This window comes from Miscanthus floridulus, chromosome 2 (assembly GCF_019320115.1).
Source record: "Miscanthus floridulus cultivar M001 chromosome 2, ASM1932011v1, whole genome shotgun sequence".
NCBI lineage: Eukaryota > Viridiplantae > Streptophyta > Magnoliopsida > Poales > Poaceae > Miscanthus > Miscanthus floridulus.
This window is the reverse complement of record NC_089581.1, coordinates 64,645,599-64,658,758: the sequence shown is the minus strand read 5'-3', so window position 1 is coordinate 64,658,758 and position 13,160 is coordinate 64,645,599. Positions and strand designations below refer to the sequence as shown.

The 13,160-nt window shown below is 39.9% G+C and overlaps 1 protein-coding gene across 1 annotated transcript; it reads right to left on the bottom strand.

Moving 5' to 3' along the window:
- Window positions 1–5,285: 5,285 nt before the first annotated feature.
- Window positions 5,286–11,369, bottom strand: LOC136539001 (uncharacterized). Its single transcript, XM_066530924.1, has 10 exons — window positions 11,213–11,369; window positions 10,384–10,496; window positions 9,183–9,341; window positions 8,912–9,013; window positions 8,086–8,175; window positions 7,020–7,112; window positions 6,782–6,925; window positions 6,191–6,298; window positions 5,887–5,938; window positions 5,286–5,809 (listed from the first exon to the last, which is right to left on the bottom strand). The coding sequence occupies exons 2-10, from the start codon at window positions 10,477–10,479 to the stop codon at window positions 5,775–5,777; spliced, it is 879 nt and encodes a 292-aa protein (XP_066387021.1). The 5' UTR covers window positions 10,480–10,496; window positions 11,213–11,369; the 3' UTR covers window positions 5,286–5,774.
- Between the last annotated feature and the right edge of the window lie 1,791 nt (window positions 11,370–13,160).

The following is a 13,160-nucleotide window of genomic DNA, read 5'->3' as shown; positions in this document are numbered from 1 at the left end:
AACAAGCTCATCATCATTCATAGCAAAGGAATCATAATTTTGCTTGGCTAGACAATATTTTTGCTCATGGACATTACTTGTGCCGTCATGGAGCTCTTGGAGTTTTAACCAAATTTCATATGCCATATTTAAGGTGAACACTTGGTTAAACACATCCATGCTAAAGGATTCAAACAAGCAATTCTTAGCTCTAGCATTGAAATGTATTTTTTTTCGTCACTCTTTGTGGGTTTTTCGAGATTCTTGATGGGTTTCATCCCATCACAAGTGACTCTCCATACACCCAAATCAACTACCTCAAGGTGGCAAGCTATTCTAGCTTTATAGTATGGGAAGTTAGTTCCGTCAAATTGTGGAGGCCTAGCGGTATCTATCCCAACCACTCTACAATAACGTCGGCTCAACGGCGGTTAAGCCAAGGGTCCTAATATGAGCCAACCGGCTCTGATACCAATTGAAGGGACCATGACGCCTAAGAGAGGGGTGAATTAGGCAACTTAAAAATCTAACTCCAAAAATATGGCCTCTTTTTCTAACTCTAGCAAAACCTATGCAAAAGATAATCTATCTAGATGTGCAACTACGGTTTTGCTAGTGTGTTGCTATCTCTACCGCAAATGATAATAATATGATCAATGTAAATGCGGAAGTTTAAAGAGCAAGGTAGAGATATGCAAACTCCCATCGACGACTCCGGTATTTTTACCGAGGTATCGAGAAGCGCGCAAGCTTCCCCCTAGTCCTCGTTGGAGCCCCTCGCAAGGAATCCCTCACAAGGGCCAAGCTCCCGGTCGGGTAACTCCATGGATAGCCTCGGGCCTTCCCCATGCGCAAGTGGGTCTCCGACATGCCTTCTGGCAAGCCTCTCCCGGATGCTCCCTGCCGTCTTCACTATCAAGCTTCCGGCCGAAACGCCGCGGGCCTTGTTCCCTCCGGTACACGGTGGCGGCCACACCACAAACACGGTTGGTGTGATCTCGCAAGACTTCAAGCCCCTCCAATGTACAACACTTGTGCTCGCAAGCACGGGGTGGCAAGAGGTATGCAAACCTCACTAAACACTAGGCATATACCTAGAGCAAGCGCATAAGCGGTGGTCCAATCAACCTAAGCACTTCGCAAAGCACTTATGCTAATCACCTAATAAAACACTAAGCACTTTGCATGTGGAGATCACTAAAATGGTGTACCAACACCCTTGGTATGTTTTCTTAGCTCCACTGTATTCAAATGGCCGGTTGGGGGTTGTATTTATAAGCCCCACTGAGAAAGTAGCCGTTGGGGTCGAACTCCCATAAATCTGCTACTGACCGGACGCTGAATCGTCCTGACCAGACGTGTCCGGTCGTCCCGACCGTTGCAGCCGTGAACTACTGATCGGACGCTGCCAGCGCCCGGTCGTCTGCCACCGGACGCGCCCGGTTGTAGTTTCGCGCACCTGGAACCTCTCTGTACTCGATCGAATGCTACGTTTCTATGTCCGATCGGTTGCCACCAGCGTCCGATCCTCGCATCCGGTCGCCTGTCTGCCGAGCCACCGGTCCAGCGTCCAGTCGCCTCTGTGAGCTCGTTTCTTCGTGATCTTGCGTACGGCTTGGTTCCTATCTTCATGCTTGGACTTTGCTTGATATCTTGGTTCTTTTCCTGTGCTCCTAAGGTCTTTCTTAAGGTTTTGATCATCGGATCATTACGTCACCTTCGTCCAAGTATGTCTTGCACCCTATTGAACTACAAGATAAACACTTGCAAATTCATTAGTCCAATTTGGTTGTGTTGGTCATCAAACACCAAAATCCAAAGTAAATGGGCCAAGGGTCCATTTTCCTTATAGCTACGTGTGCCACAAGGAAGGCCACAAGTCCTATGAGTGCAAGGTGAAGAATGGGGGAGGAGCAAAGAAGGAGGAGAAAAAGAAAACAAGCAAGTTCTCCAACACCTACACCAACATGGTGGACAAGAAGGCCTCCACACCTTATCTCTTGAAGAAGAAGAAAAATGACAAGGTGGTGGCCATCAAGGTGAACAAGCAAGCCAACAATGGGGTCAAACGCTTTTGGGTGTCAAAGGAAATTATTTCAAACATGAAGAGCACCAAGAAGGTTTGGATCCCAAAAGGAAAGTGAGAAGTCCGTCGGACGTCGGGGAATTTGGAGACTTGGCAAAGTTTAAGTGCATTTCATGGGGTGCATCATGATGGACAAAGTCATTGCCAAGTAGGTTAGTGAATACTATGGACCCAAATTCCTCTTTCCATGTTAGGTAACTAGATGTCATTACTTTCAAATTAGTATTCATTTCAATTGGTTTTGTTTTTCAATTGATATACTCTTAAAGCATCTAGTTATATTTCATGCCTTTGATTGCATTTACATGCTTAATCTTTTGTCATGCATTCAATAGGTATATCATATGGTAGGCTTGCTTGGTTTCATGATCAACCCTTGGAGCAAACCTACATGGTTTAAAATTGTTTAGGAGCACGACACATAGCTTGTTTTATAATTATTTATCTAATATGTGCCAAAGTCCAAATTGTAGATAATCTCTCCCAAATATCATCTTTCAAATGATATTTTGATACTTAAATCAATGTGCACAAATTTAACAAGTATTCAACACTTGTGTGCACAAATTTAGGGGGAGCTTAATCTGCAAGTTGGATGCCTTGAGACTAACACCTTTTTAAGCTTATCTTGTGTGTAGTAGTCTCATTGCAAGGAAAATAGAGTCCCCAGAGGAAAGCATTATACTTCAATTGGTAGAAATCAAATTGATTTTCACATGTGGTATTTCTAAACCAATATCACCATGTTGATCTCTCTTTGATATTTATTTGCTTTCTCCATGCATTATATAGATTAACCTCTCTTGTGCAATAAATTGCTAATTATGCATATGCTTTGCTTTCTACCATATGTATGCATATATTTAGGGAGAGCTTAGTCTATATAATGTGAGAGTCAAATTTTGTGATCCATTTCACTCTCTACATAAAGGATCACGAAATTTGACCCTTCATTGTACTACAAATGTCTTTTTTTTCGGTGTTTGATGCCAAAGGGGGAGAATTTGAAGGACCAAAGGTGTCTACAAGTGGTAATGGTCTGAAAAAGGGAGGAAAGTGAATTATGAGTTAGTCTAAGTAATGGGAGAATTTTTTTTAGAAAGCTAGGCCTTAACCCATAATATCACATGGGGACATTTGCAAGGACAAGACAAGCTTTTAAGTAAAGTTTTAATTGGTATCTGTCAATTAGTATCATATAACCTTGCCCTTCGCATTGCATCCTAGCAAGTAGGTAGTTTTTAACTTCCAAATTCTTATTATTTGCTTGCTTTGGTCATGTTGTCATCAATCACCAAAAAGGGGGAGATTGTAAGGAAAATGGACCCTAGGCCCATTTACTTTGGATTTTGGTGTTTGATGACCAATACAACCAAATAGGACTAATGAATTTGCAAGTGTTTATTTTGTAGTCCAACAGGGTGCAAGACGTGACTTGGACGAAGGCGACGTGATGATCCGATGATCAACACCTTAAGCAAGACTTTAGGAGCACAAGAAAAGACCCAAGATATCAAGCAAAGTCCAAGCATGAAGATAGAAACCAAGCCGTACGCAAGATCGTGAAGAAACGAGCTCGTAGAGGCGACCGGACGCTGGACCGGACGCTGGAAGTGCGACCGGACGCAAGGACCGAACGCTGGCGGCAACCGACCGGATGCAGGAACGCAGCGTCCGATCGAGTACAGAAAGGTTCCAGAGCGGCATATCTACGATCGGACGCGTCCGGTGGCAGGCGACCGGACGCTGGCCAGCGTCCGATCAGCACATTGCCGGCTCAACGGTCGGGACGACCAGACGCGTCCGGTCAGGACGATTCAGCGTCCGGTCAGTAGCAGTTTCGCGGGAATTCGACCCCAACGGCTACTTTCTCAGTGGGGCTTATAAATACAACCCCCAACCGGCCATTTGAGGTGTGTGGAGCTGAGGAAACATACCAAGGGTGTTGATACACCATTTTAGTGATCTCCACTTGTATAGTGCTTAGTGTTTTATTAGGTGATTAGCATAAGTGCTTTGCGAAGTGCTTAGGTTAATTAGACCACCGCTTATGCACTTACTCTAGGTTTATGCCTAGTGTTTAGTGAGGTTTGCATACCTCTTTGTCACCCCGTGCTTGCGAGCACAAGTGTTGTACATTGGAGGGGCTTGAAGTCTTGTGAGATCACACCAACCACGTTTGTGGTGTGGCCGTCACCGTGTACTGGAGGGAACAAGGCCCGCGGCGTTTCGGTCGGAAGCTTGATAGTGAAGACGGCGGGGAGCATCCGAGAGAGGCTTGCTGGAAGGCACGTCGGAGACCCACTTGCGCGTGGAGAAGGCCCGAGGCTATCCACAGAGTTACCCGACCGGGAGCTTGGCCCTTGCGAGGGATTCCTTGTGAGGGGCTCCAACGAGGACTAGGAGGAAGCTTGCGCGCTTCTCGATACCTCGGTAAAAATATTGGAGTCGTTGACGGGAGTTTGCATATCTCTATCTTGCTCTTTAGCTTCCGCATTTACATTGATTACTTCACTGCTTTTGTGGTAGAGATAGCAACACACTAGCAAAACCGTAGTTGCACATTTAGATAGTTTATTTTTTGCATATGTTTTGCTAAGGTTAGAAAAAGAGGCCATAGTTTAGAGTTAGAATTTTAAGTTGCCTAATTCACCCCCCCTCCCCTCTTAGGTGTCACGGTCCCTTTCATAGTGCTTGAGTGAATGCTGTCATTTTTAAGTATGAGGCCCGTTCGCTTCGCTAAAAAAATAAGGCGAAACGTTGTTCCGACTGATTTATTGTGAGAGAAAAATACTGTTCCGGTTGAAAAAACAAACTAAAAAAGATGAATTATAAGAGAAACGAACAGGGCGTGAAAGCCTTCCCTTTTCCACGAGATGTCATTCTGTATGGTGAATTGTTCTGCTAAGTATGATAACCCATGTTTATTTGCTAATTTTATCATGTTCTAAAATGGCTACATAGTTCACATAACACATTTGATCACAACACAATATAAGAATTAAATGATAAAGCTAGCCTATGCAACGGTGAAATAAAACAGGCCTATTCAGCTAGTATTAAAGCCGACTGATAAACCAACTAAAACTGTTGGTATTAAAGCCGACTGATAAACCGACTAAAACTATTTTGTTATGAGAAAAAAATACTATAGATTTTAACTGATAAGCCAACTGATAAGTTCAAGCGAACAGGCCTATTTGCATTGAGGGGCTCTGTTTCATCATGTTTCATTCTTGGTGTCATGTCTTGGAAACTGGACATGAAACCTCACATTGAAACTGACCTAAATAGCCATCTAACGGCCTTTCCCAGATCAACTTATCGAACCACCTCAAATTGAGGGCAAGTTTCCAAAGCACAGTTACGGACTTACGGTAAGCATCAAACTGTGGCCCCATAGTGTTAACTTACATGATGCACCAAAACGCCAAGAGAGGGTCCATGGACCGAAGCTTACACTAGTAGTTACTGGGTTCATCAAAGTGGGCCCAGTACCTTCAACTGGATACAGAAAATCAGACTTCCGTAGCAGTTCGACGGTGAAATGGGTCCAACTAGTGTAAAAGTAATTGGATATAGTGCCTACTACGTAGACGCCAAGCCATCACCTCAGCTCCTGCCATAGAGCAGGCTAGCAACTCGACAAAGGTGGAAAGGCAAAGGTCCAGCTAATTATAGTTAATTACATAAGTTGGTAACTGATGTATCAGATGTCACCACGCTCCTCAGACACGGCGCCACCTGCAATGTAGTGTAGCCAGTGATTTTTATGAAAACAAGAAAGAAAACTAGAATGAGGGATGATGGATGTTGTGTACTTGCAAGCGTGATACCGATGTTCGCCTGGCGATCCGCCTCAGCATTCCACTCCTTCATTCAGAAGCAGGAACGGGGTAAAATCAGCAAAGCACTTAGCCGAACAATAGAAACTAATGCTTTTTTTTTTCAATCTGATGAAAGCAACCATTGCTGTGGTAGCTTGCTTAATTAAAGCATATACAAGTGGTCAGTACTTGCAAATAACATCAACTATGGTGCGACGAATATCTGATTTGACCAATATCTATGATGCAAAACCAAAGAGTCTGCAAGCTTATATAAAACTGTAAATGCACTGCATACCCGTCGAACATGGATGATCTCAAAGGAATGAAAGTTTTCCTTTAGCCTTCTCACTTCTTTGCACAGCTCGATCATGTTCGGCTGCTTCACTTGCCAGACACCATTCACCTATTTAGGGTAGAGAGTAAGAAGCAGCAACAACAACATTTTCTTGATACCATAATTCTCTGGTCCAATATTTCATTTGGAGAGGAACATTATCGATTGCACAATGAATGTAGTTCTCAAGAAAAGGCATAAATGATTCGACAATCTTAAGTCAAGAGTTCTTGTGCACATGTTCCATACTTTCAGAATATAAAATTGCACAGAGAACAATGCTAAGACAACATTGACAACGTTATTTAGCTTTGCTCAGTTACTGTATTTCTGTAGAGTGAAACAAGAGGAACACTATTTTTATTTTTAGGTAGAATAGTATGTAAAGAAAAAACACATCTATACAGGTTGCTCTTCTTCTATTTTTTTCCAAATTGCCCTTGCCTCTTTCCTTAAGCAGGATGAAATGTCTATCATGACAAAACTGAGAAGCTAGACAACCAAGTAAAGTAAGGGATGAAGCTTTGATTACTATAGTGAAAAAAGCCATACCTGATTGCAGACAAGTTGAGAGTCCCCATGTACTTTAATTCTCTTGAATCCATGGCGAATCGCATATTTCAGTCCTAAGATCAGGCCCCGATACTCAGCAACATTATTAGTAGCGACACCAAGACCCTCACGAAGCCGAGATATCTTCAAGGTTATTGGATAACATCAGTGAACCCAGTGATAGATGGAGCAACCACAAACAAGAGCTTTTTTAAGTGCACTAAGTATTTGATTATACCACTCTACCATCTTCAGTCATAAGCACAGCTCCAGCACCTGCTTTTCCTGGGTTCCCTTTTGAAGCACCATCAAAATGAAGAATACCCACCATCTGAATAACCAGATAAGTGCAAAACCCAGTATCAACTTATGCATGAAAATAAATATCATGTATGATGGGAACTGGGAAGCATCACAAGACATTAATCTGAATCATGCAAGTGCATAAAAACATGTAGCTAAGATAAATCAGTACTTGAGCCTTGCATTGTAATTTGTTTCTAGCACTACCATAAATCTCTTTTAGTTAGAATCTTTTGTATGCAAGAATGCAGACTTAAATGAACAAGCCTCGCAATCTGTTTGATTACCATAATTTGTCCACATGCAACACTTTCCCTCAACAGCACAAAGTAATATCATTTAAAAGGTATATTAAGGGTTGATAGCTTTGTTGTTCTACATTAAGTTGTTGCTCTGTTCGATTTTGTGGTACTGACCTTTTTCCCCCCATATAGATTATTAATGCACCAGCCTTTTTCTAAGGACAGTGGAAAGTACACGGCACAAATAATATACAAGAAATAATAAGTTTCCAGAGGACAAGAAAAGTACCAGGACTCAGAGCCTCAAACGTAAAAGAAAAGAGGAAATCAACTAAAAGCCTGAAACCTAGATTTTGAACTACCTTTCTTAAAGGAATGCAAAGTACAGAAGGTTGAAAAATTCTTCTCTTAATCATGAACTGCATCTTGATTTTGGATATAAAATGCTACCATTCCAAGTTCAGAGAGTTTTTCTTTTTAAGTTGCCGAATACAAATTTAGTGGTAATAGATATGTGGTTGAAGACCTGTCTGGTTCATATTGTTACACAACAAAGTCTGGTTCATATTATCGCACAACAAAGTTAAAGAGTATTCACCATAGAATCATACTGAGTCAATACTATTTAGTTTACTTGATACAGAGCATAATCAAGACAATATTTTCAATAAAATAGTTGCATGGAAACTGAAGAGACTGATAGGTGCAAGTATTGCGGTAAAGGTGGAAAGTAATTAACCCAAACATGATTGAACTTACGTATTGTTTTGAGATAGGTTGTGCATCAACAGCTCCAGTATGATTGAAATTTGCTGGTGACATATGCCCGAAGGAACTGGATCTGGCTTCCTGCAGCATAAGCTCATCATACACATACAGCAAATGCCAATACTAACACAAGTGGTGTGTTAAGAGGTACATAATAAACTTTTATGACTGAATAGGCAGATTGAGATAATAGTGCTTGAGACACCATGCCAGCAAGGGAAAAAAACAACTTGCCTAAGATTAAAGGTCAAGTTCATCTCCCATGGATTTCTAAATTTCTTATGTACATGTATAGTTGGTGTAAATCAGTACAAGCATGGATTCACATATACAAAATCCATGCATAGTTTCATTTGTTAATATGCATTTCACATCAGACATATGCCGATTTGCTAGGCAAGTTGCTTTGGAAATTAAATACTCCCTCCATTCCAAATTATAAGACGTTTTGGCTTTTCTAGATACATAGCTTTTGCTATGACTTAGATATACGCCATGTCTAGAAACATAGTAAAAGCAATGTATTCTAGAAAAGCCAAAACGTCCTATAATTTGGAATGGGGGGAGTACATGCTTTATGATTTATGAACTTATGATGCCAGCCATGTGAAATACCATTACAAGGGGAAATGCATGTGTTAGATTATTCTAATCTTCCCCTTTTTCATATCCACTCTGCCTTAGAGAATTCTAATCTTCCTCTTTTTCATATCCACTCTGCCTTTAGTTGGCATCTGAGGATTGTGTATCATATTAGACACTAATATGAGGATGATGTTGATTTTATTGCTGATATTTGAATTCTTGCAATACTTACATTGTTCAGATCAACATATTGTGCTCCAGTCTGAGATGCTATAACATTATGGAAGCCTATATGATTTGGAGCCAGTTGATTTGGACTAGAACCAAGTATGTCCTGCAAAGAAAAGGATACTGGAAAATATGAGACTTCAGTGAGCAGAAGATACGAACAAGAAAATATCCATATCCTAGCAGACAACCCGCGAACTCAGTATTTTTTAAAAGATTCCAATGTGCCAAATAGTGATGGAACTACACAATCAATGAAATCTTCAGCACTTTACCTGGAAACTACACGGCACAAGGGGACCAAGTACATCTTCCCTAAGTTCAGCTGCATTGATTACGTAAGTAGCATTACTTAGCCCCCGTGAAGACAGGTATTCCTCCTTTCCTCTGCTCCAAGAGTGACCCTTGTAGGCACTTGCAGCAGGACCAGATACCTTTAAGAGAAGAGAAGCAGCAATCTAAGGAGATAATGTCCATCACAGAATGCATGCAATTGACAAGACTTGCATTTATAGAATTCCTTAGGGACATTGATGTAGCTTCAGTGAGATTTCACAGTATTTGTTTAAATTTTGAAGAATGATAGAAGAAAAATAGAATATAGAAAAATACAGTTGAACAGTTTAGCAGCAAGACAGTCTGCTGCTAAAACATTTTGCCAGATCAAACACAAAATCAAAACAAAACATAGCTAAAATAATGTAATACTACACATACTTGACGGGAGTTTCATTAGGATTACAAGGTAAGGGATATTGTGCAAGGTCAAATAAGTTCTTGTGGTAGCCAGGAAAATGCTAGAGCATAAAAACAAATGACTTTTAGTAAAAGAACAAAAAAGCTTATGAGTGGCAATTATACCATTAATTACTGAACAGCTATTATGGTTTGAAATCTTATACGAGTATATAGCTAGCGCAAGATTTCACAGATAGTGACAATCGTTGTGTATTAAACTAAAATAAAGGATTCTTAAACATCTTGCCAACCTAGCCTCGGGGAAATATCTATTCTATTCATAGAACTAGCAGTGTATTAGTAACAATGTCATTCCTAATAAACATGAAGAAACAGCTGAAACCTTAGATAACTTATTTGTAGACATTATTGGAGTGGTTCGCTTAGACGGGAGATGGCAAGCTAAGAGGCTACTCAAGTTGATATGCATACTTGTATAGATCTAAGATCCCCCATTTCGGGACATGACAAAACAAGAAGCCAAAAGAAACAAAGTATAGAAAGACAATGTAATACATGTCAGGGAGTTTAGGGAGTGAGGGAATGTGGTGTTCTCCTAAATAATTTGGTATTAGCATCGCCAAAAGGTAGGTTCAATGTATTTCGGTATAACTTTTTCATTTCGTAGAAGTGAAAAATCAAATTAACACAACCCTTCAAGCATCAGCAAAATGAGATGCAAACAACATTACATTACAATCATCTAAATATTTGTAGTTCCACGCTGTTTATACATACCGAAGAGCAAATCTGAGCCTGGCAGTCACTTAGAGTCTTGTAAACTGCCACCACATCACCTTTCCTGACGACATAGTAGTCGCTGCCCTCTTCCATCGTAGCAAACGAGTTCCCTGAAAAAAAATGCAGCAGGATTCAAGCAATTTTGTGTACAAATGTCTCAAAACGAATCTAGTTCAGTTGATAGACGGGAGATAGATGCACTCCAGTTGCTGGTTAAGTCCATCAATCTACACTTCGGAACAGAGGCACTAGCCTTCAGAATATAATAACAACTAGATAGTCCCCATACTCCAATATTATGAACGAAAACTCATCCACGAAGATATGCGGTTTCATATAACCTAAGGGGTAAATTTCCCCAAATTTTAAAATGCATAACATTCGTTTTCATCTCCTATGAGCAATGCAGGAACAGGCGAACCCCCAAAAACTTTAGTTTATGATAGGAAAATAAGGAAGGACGGGCCTGGTGCGTGGAGTCTTATCGCCTGTGTTGGTTCGGGTTCGAGTCGCGGTCTCAATCCTGAGGGCAAGGCTTGCCACCCTTCCGCAGACCCCGCACAGAGCGTAAGGCCCTTTTTCTATAGGAAAATAAGCCAAGCAACAAGTGTAACATCAACTACGATCGACCAGTGGATTCCCGTGCCGGAGAAGCAGGAAAGTCCGTATAATCGAGAAAAAAATGGACGGATGAACAGATTGGGTTCGCAAGTAGAGCACCCGGACGCCGCACGCGAATGGCGAATCCAAAGCTGACAGTGCTAGAGAAAGGTTTGGGTTCGATCGAGAACGAGTAATCAGTCAGGGCAAAGGTAGGATTGCTTACCAGCCAGCCCGCTCCGCGGTGCCGATTTAGAGCGGCGCGGCGGCGGCGGACTCGAGTGCGGTGGTAGCTGCTTCGGCGCCTTTGCTGTTTTGGAGAGACCCGACCGAGGGAAGCCAGTGGGTTCGATCGACTCCGGCCGGGAAGTATTTGGCCCCGTTGGCTTAAAAACAAACCGAAATGTTGCGACTGATTCGTTCTCGGAGAAAAATACGGTTGCGGCCTCTCGAGCGTTATAAGTCACATTTATGTCGGATGGGATGTGACACGCCTCTCGATCTGTTGAAAAAACTCCCTCCGCTCTGAGCGTGCGCAGTGGCTATCCCAGGATCATTTTTTTCAGTATCCAGGATCATTTTAACAAATGACGTCAAATCTCCGAGTTAAATCTACTCCCTTGTCCCTAAATAACTATTATTTTTTTCACTATAAGTTTGATTAGATTTGTAGAACATATGTGCAATAATTTATATCTTCAAATAAATTTATTATAAAAATAGATTCAGCAATTTATTTAATGATATTAATTATATACCATATATATTAGTATTATATATATATATAGTTAAAGTTATTTCTCGGTAAACGAAAGCGACGGTTATTTAGGAACGGATGGAGTATGTACCATAAATATTAATATTTTTAATATAAAATTAGTAAAAGTTATTTCTCGAAAAGTGAGAACGACAGTTATTTAGGAATAAAGGAAGTATATATTGTCGATGGCCAACCGTAGTTTGATGTGATATTCTAGATTATAATTTACTTCTCCGTCCTAAAATAAACTCACATCTCACTTATTGAGCAGTCAAATCTTTTAGATTAATTAAATATATATAATAATATTAATATTTATGATATATAATAAGTATTATTAGATTGAGCATGGTATATACTTTTATAATATTTATTGGAGATATAGATGTTTATACTATTATTAAGTTTGACTCATAAGAAGCAAGATACTATGTGTTTATTTTGGAACCAAATAAGTGATTATTTATTTGTTTTATTTATATCATTCATACTAAGAAATGGAATTACAAATCTAATAAATTATCAAAGATTCAAAATTCGCATGATGTCTTATAAAAGAGAATGAAGGGATTCCTAACGTTCAGAATCGTTAGCATAAATAAAGCTCAACCATTCGGACATAGGTTACATGATGTCTTTATGCGTGTTGAAACAGCAGGATTGCATAGAACTTTTATGAGTTGACTCAAATATGAACAAAATTCCAAACACACACACACATCCTTCAGTCAAGCAAGTAAACAAATATACCCTCCATTCTAAAATGCACACAATTCTATCTCTTTCAACTCTGGTTCAAGAAAGAATATAATTTAGACTTTTCAAAACAGAGGTTAGCTTTCATTCATTTACTAAATGTCGTGTGAGCTATTTGGTTTTATACAGTTGTAATAGATGAATGCTTTGATATGATCTTATCTTTCGTAGCTACACTGGACTTGTCTTCTAGGAGCACATACTCCCTCCGTCCTAGTATCTCCCTCCATCTTAAAATATTTGATATTTTAGGTTTGGGCACAAGAATATAAAAAGATGTGATGCATAGAAAGTAAGAAGACGAGAGATAGAGAAAATTAAAGATAGAGATGTGCTGAGAAAAGAAAAAAAAATGTATTAAGAGAAGAGAAAGATGCACTGAGAAATAAAAATGTAAGATTTAAATCTTATAAGGTCAAATATTTTGGAACGGATGCAGCTTCTCTCTTAACGTGATCTGAAGAAGCTAGAATCACTCCATCCGTCTTTAAATAATGCAATTATCACTTGTCAAGGAATCAAACACATTCAAGTTTGCCCAAAGATATACAATAGAACACTAATATTTATTATGTCGAATAAATATTATTAGATTAGTTATAAAATATATTTTATAGTTAAATATATTTAAAAATACAAACAATAAAATTATTTTTTT

Excerpts from the sequence above, each read along its gene's own strand:
- LOC136539001 (XM_066530924.1), bottom strand. The coding sequence starts at position 10,479 with ATGGAAGAGGGCAGCGACTACTATGTCGTCAGGAAAGGTGATGTGGTG. Across the intron at positions 8,176-8,911 it reads AATATGTTGATCTGAACAAT|GAAGCCAGATCCAGTTCCTT; the intron begins GTAAGTATTGCA and ends CTTATGCTGCAG. Across the intron at positions 5,810-5,886 it reads CATCGGTATCACGCTTGCAA|GTGGCGCCGTGTCTGAGGAG; the intron begins GTACACAACATC and ends ACTACATTGCAG.